The 6,000-nt window shown below is 52.7% G+C and overlaps 1 protein-coding gene across 1 annotated transcript in view; it reads right to left on the bottom strand.

The window, feature by feature from the left end:
- Nucleotides 1-788: 788 nt before the first annotated feature.
- Nucleotides 789-6,000, bottom strand: part of CDH26 (cadherin 26) — a 45,639-nt gene continuing 40,427 nt past the window's right edge. Inside the window, exons 13-16 of the mRNA XM_006896928.1 lie at nucleotides 5,296-5,526; nucleotides 4,033-4,143; nucleotides 2,327-2,429; nucleotides 789-813 (exon numbers count right to left, since the gene is read on the bottom strand). Of these exons, the coding sequence (XP_006896990.1) occupies nucleotides 789-813; nucleotides 2,327-2,429; nucleotides 4,033-4,143; nucleotides 5,296-5,526 (470 nt within the window). The remainder of the gene's footprint in view (nucleotides 814-2,326; nucleotides 2,430-4,032; nucleotides 4,144-5,295; nucleotides 5,527-6,000) is intronic.

The following is a 6,000-nucleotide window of genomic DNA, read 5'->3' as shown; positions in this document are numbered from 1 at the left end:
GACTCCTGGTGGTCATGAATGTGGACTCCTGATTAAATCATCTTTTGGCGAGTCATGTGCTCACCGAAAGGTGGGGAGTTTGAATCCACCCCCAAGCACCTAGCAAGAAAGAGTTTATTGTTGATTTCTGAAAGATCAGTCATTGAAATCCATGGAGTGTGTTTCTACTGGGACAGATGAAGAGAGGCCAGTTCTTGGAAATGGTCATCATGCTTGGAAAGGTGGGAAGTCAAGAGTGGAGAGGAAGACCCCCAGAGAGATGGATGGTCACAGAGGCTGCACTAATGCGTCCACGCACAGGGCTGGGCGTGCAGGTTGTGAGCATGGTGAGGGTGAGGGAGGCTGTTGGTCTGCTGCACACGGGGCCACTGGGTTGGAGTGGACTTGCAAGCATGTAACACTCGCCATTAATTGGAATCAAGTCAATAGCAACCAGTTAAAGGTAGGACGCGTGGTCTCTGCAGAGGGTACAAGTGATAAACAGACTGAAATTGGGGCACCCTGGTGGACATGACATAGGAGCAGGAAGGAAGAAAATGGGGCAGGCAGGAGCAGATGGGAGCAGAATCTCAAAACCTTATTAGACTTTGAGGGTGGGGCTGGGGTGGGGCCAGCTTGCAGGAAGACCATTGTAAGGGTGTGTTCAGGAGCAGCAGTGAGGGACCCCCCATGGGATTCATACCTCTCATGAATGAGCCCTGACTTTGAAACAAGGAGTGTAGATGCAGGTATTACCTTAGCACTCAGCCTGGGGTGGGTCCCTGCTGCCTCGACCTTCAGGGGTGACGTCACATCTCCAGCAGTGGCCTGCACCTGTGGGACAAGAGATGTGATGGGGGAACAGAGGTTAAACCAGAAAGTTACTGTTAGGAGGGAGAAGTAGTAGACAATGAGGTGGAGAGATGATGGGGGTCAAAGTCAGAAAGATATGATAGGAGCCAAAATCAGAAGGATGTTTGATAGAGAGACCAGAATAAAATCCAAAGGAGACTTGCTGAGAGGCCTGGGACAAAATCAGACAGACGTGTGTTTAGGGAAGCTGAACGAAAATCAGGTCTTAGTGGGGGCTGGGAACAAAACAGATGGCAAAGAGTGAAAGGTCATTTATAGTCACGCCAACACAGAAAAAGCTACACACCTGTCCCAGGTGAATAGCCATCCTACGCACCTGTCCCAGGTGAGACGCTCAACCTACACACCTGTCCCAGGTGAGACATCATCCTACACACCTGTCCCAGGTGAGACACCAACCTACACACCTGTCCCAGATGAGACACCATCCTACACACCTGTCCCAGGTGAGACGCCCAACCTACACACCTGTCCCAGGTGAGACATCATCTTACACACCTGTCCCAGGTGAGACACCAACCTACACACCTGTCCCAGCTTAGACACCATCCTATACACATGTCCCAGGTGAGCCACTCATCCTACACACCTGTCCCAGGTCAGACACCAACCTACACACCTGTCCCAGGTGAGACACCAACCTACACACCTGTCCCAGAAGAGACACCATCCTACACACCTGTCCCAGGTAAGGCGCCCATCCTACACACCTGTCCCAGAAGAGACACCATCCTATACACATGTCCCAGGTGAGCCATCCATCCTACACACCTGTCCCAGGTAAGGCGCCCACCCTACACACCCAGATGCCTTACTTGGGGAGTATGTGCTATGCACTTTGTGCTGGTGGGCTGGGGGATGAGCTGGTTGTTGCTAAATTTTTCCTGTGACGTGGTGACAGAAAACCTCCTTTCCCTCAGCCTGGAAAGGCTGTCTCTCCTGCGGCTGAAGTGAAGCTGGGCGTCCTGGCCCCCAAACAGTGCCCCCTGCGCTTGTGCATTTCTTCTCATGCAACAAACTGAGGGATTCGGGCTTGACAAAGCTGGACATCTCTGGCTGAGCGCTCGGCAGCATCTCCAGGAAGAAGGCCAGACTGCATCCACTCCTGCAGCTTCTCTTATCCTGATGTGCTCCTCCAGGTCAGCAGCAGGCCAAGAAAACCGGTCAGGACCAGTGCTGGCACTGGGGAGAAAGTGAGTCTCCAGAGGGGAGCTGGATGTGCTGGGTGGGTGAGTGAGTGTGTGTGTGTGTGTGTGTGTGTGTGTGTATGCTTGTGCATGTATACTGAAGTCAGACTGACCAACAACCACAAGCACTAAGATGGCCTGACTCACTATCAGCTACAGCTGGGACCGTCGGTCCATCCTGAGGCAAATCGCTCATCCAGGACTGGGCTGGGCTGCCCGGCAGGGTCTCCAGGATTGTGACCTTTACCAGAGCTGACCGCCATGTCCTTTCACGCAGAGAATCTCACCGGTGGATCTGCACCGACAAGCTTCCAGTGAGCAGCTTAACCACGGCCACCAGGACTACTGTCACTGTTCCAAAGCCATAAATGTTGACGAGAGTCTTGGTCCCTGGGATAGAGATAGGCAGTCACCTGTGAAAGGCCACTGGAGGCTCGGCAGCGAGCTGGTCCTGACTTGAAGGCACTGAGATGGGAGTTCATAGTGTTAACAGGACAGTCCCCCTTTGTCGTGAAGGACAGTTAACTTCATCTCACGAACTTGGGGCCTGTTATCAAGAGGTTCGCCGGCAAGGTCTTTGCGCTTGGTCAGCAGCAATGAGGAAGACCTTCAGTGAGACGGAGTGACACTGTGGCAGCCAGTGGGAGGATGGCAAAGGAAAGGGCAGTATTCTGTCGCATGTGATGTCACCCTGAGGCAGAGCAGAGTCGGGGTCCCCTAACAACAGCAACGTCCACTTCAGCTGGAATATCTATCTTCCTTCAAACATCCCACTTGATCCAAGACATCTCTTCTCTCCAGGAAAACATCCCAGGTGGGGATCCAAGACCCCAGTGAGGCAGGCAGCCTGGATCCTCGTGTGTGAACGATGCGGGTCTTCCTAGCATGCCTGTGTTTTCAGGCTCTACCGTGCCCACCCACCTTCTTAGTGAAGACAAGTGAGTTCATGGGCTTCTGTCTCAGTGTCCCAGCCCCAGGCTGGGCATCAACAAGGAAGACTGGGAGAGGGTTCAGAAACAGTGAATTTGAAGTCCAATTGCTTTGTATCAGCTGAATGTTGAGTGCTTTCATAGGCATCAAATTCTTTAGCCTACAACCAATGAGAGTGAAAGATCATCATTGGTCAATGGCTTCTGTAGCAGCTGAAGACTGAGGGTCCCGAGAGGTATCAAAATCTTTGGCTCACTAACAATCAGTGAGATTGCATTTAAGATGCCCATTTCACAGAGTAAGTGCAGTAAGTCTTGGTGCTCCTCCCACCATGTGGGGGTTTGAAGCCACCAGCCACTCCAGAGAGAACAGGAGATGTAGCCTTCCCAATATGTACAGCGTGGAAACCCTGCCGACAGTTCTATAAGCTAGGGCCTCTAGGAACTGGAATGAGCCCTACGGTAATAAGTTTGGGTTTGGGTTTGGATGAGTTCACAGACAAGGGAGGGAGGAGAAACGGCATCAGCTCTAAGCTAAGGAGATACAAAGACCGACTTGGAAGCCAGGGCTCATCCCTGCCAGACCTCCATCAACCTCTAGTTAGGGGAAGGGGGGGAGCAAGCCTGTATTCCTCAGCCTGTGGGTAACCTGTGTTTCTCTATGCAGAGGAATCCTTCATCTCAATGCCTCTGACACCGACCTGGGTACATCTGTGGGGGGCTCTGGACACCGTGGGGCATTAAGCAGCATCCCCAGTGCTCCCCACCCCCTCCCCAAGAAGAAAATGGAAAATATGTCCAAACACTGCCATCTGTTCCCTGGGGATTAGGGGAGTGGGACTGCTGAACTGAGGATGTTTGGTCTTAAACAATAAATCAATATTAAATTGATTTTATTTACATGAAGTAATTGGATCATTTCTACAGGATTATCTCTGCCTATTTGCTCCACAAATATAAGTAAAGAACTAGAGAGGCCACAGTTAGTGAAAAGGTGGGTGTGATATACAGCATTATCATGAAGCCCCGAGGGTTATAACCGACCTGGGTTGGAAGGGTTTTACTCTCTTCATTATACGTCATCAGGGTCTGGACACCATCTTCATATGGGATGGAACAGTGGTTCTTCTTGGGTTCAAGTGCAGAGTAGCATCGCAGCAGGGAAAGCAGGGCAGCTGTGGCAAGAAAAGAGAGGGAACCCCCCACCCCAACGTCTCTTCCTCCAGGCAATGGGCCTCGTCATGGACCCATTCTAAAGCTGGACTGGACAAGCTCATGCGTGCCAGGTGATGGCCCTGAAGGAGCAGGGTGAGTCTGAAGGAGCCCCGGTGTCCCCGCTGCCTCACGTGCATTTGAAAGCTGCACGATGAATAAAGAACACAGGGACGTGCGGCTGCATTTCACCGTGAGTGACGGACGGTGACTGTGACAGAAGGAACATGTCTCTCTTGGAAAAAGAACAGCCAGATGCTCCTCAGAGACAAGAATGGTGAGACTTTGTCTCCCCTCGCTTTGCACATGTGGTCAGAAAGGTCCAGTCCCTGGAGGACATCATTCATTACAGAGGGTCACTGAAGGAGGGTTACTGAGGAACGTCAGTTTGAGGACTCATGTGTGTCTGATCCAGGGGTCTTTCCGATTACTAGCTATGCGTATGAGACCTGGACAATGAATAAGGATGATAGAAGAAGAACTGATGCCTTTGAGCTGTGGTGTTGGAGAAGAGCACCGAACATCCCATGGACAGTCAACAAAACTGATAGATACGTCTTAGAGAGGGTGCAGCCAGAGTGCTCTTTGGAGGCAAGAATGATGAGGCTTTGCCTCACATACTTCGGACGTGTTCTGAGGATGTGCTATTCCTTGGAGAGGGACATGATGTTGGAAGAGTGGAGGGTTGGCAAAGGAGAGGAAGACCTTCAACTAGGTGGATTGACAAGATGATTGTTTCAATGGTCTGTTGTGTGTCAGGAAGTGTGAGGACGGCACAGGACAGGAGTAGGTTCGATTTTTTGTTCATAGGGTCTCTGGAGGGCCACCCTTCTATGGCGCTGTCTGCACTCCTGTCGCTGCAAACTACTGCTTGTTCAAAAATAACCAAACCAAATGCCACGCAATCCTGTGCCACTCGTGGTGACCTCAGATGAAGAAGTGCTGTGGGCAGCGGCCAGTCATTCTGATCAGGTGTCAAGCTCTGACCTGAATGCAGGCCTTCGTCCAGCCATCCCCCTTCCTCCCCGCAGCAGGTCCTATGTCCCCCCCCCCCCACCTGTCCACACTCGGGGAGATCACTTGTCTTCTCAGCAAAGCCCCTGTTGACCACTGACCTGCCAAGACTAGGATGGCCACACAGCCTGGGGCCAGCACCCCCACAGGAAGCACCGCCTGGGCCCCGACAGCTGTGAACTGGGCACAGATGCGGCCACCGCCAGGGCAGGAGCACACCTGGACGTGGACAGTCTGGTTCCGGGCAAGGCCCTGCTGATCTGCAATGTGCAGACACACCAGGTAATTCCCAGGCTGGAGACGACGCTGCATCAGCAGTTCCACCGTGTGGCCTGTAAGGACGGGAACACCTGTTATCACTCACCCCTGTAGTTTCAGCCACAAGCAGGACTTGGCACTGGCCACAGTCTGGTTGGCCTGGAGGCTGTGCGTGGACACGTGGCCCTCCACTACAATCTTTCCACTACAGCCTCTGACTATTCACCTGGCCCTGCTGACGCAAGCTGGAAATGGGGGAGAGGTTGGCTGCGAAAACAGAGAGCCACTGCTCACTCTCTGGGCTCAGGATCCTAGAGACATCGAAGATGCCCCTCAGGTCCTATGGAGGTCCAGATGTGAGCTCAGAACCAGCCAATCAGCATGCTCACCACCCCCCAAACTCCACCTGCCACAACCAGGGAACAGGAGCCCCAGTGCCTCAAGTAAAGGCAGTCAGGACTTTCTAGGTGCTTCTGTTATAGAGGTGGAGGACCCAGGAGCCCTCCCCTCTCTAGAAGGCCCCTGGCCGCTCTAAGAGGCGCACCTGA

The sequence above is a fragment of the Elephantulus edwardii genome, unplaced genomic scaffold (assembly GCF_000299155.1).
Source record: "Elephantulus edwardii isolate Elephantulus edwardi_28Jun2011 unplaced genomic scaffold, EleEdw1.0 scaffold00193, whole genome shotgun sequence".
Taxonomy (NCBI): domain Eukaryota; kingdom Metazoa; phylum Chordata; class Mammalia; order Macroscelidea; family Macroscelididae; genus Elephantulus; species Elephantulus edwardii.
Note: the sequence above shows the minus strand (reverse complement) of the source record. Positions and strands in the feature narration are given on the sequence as shown.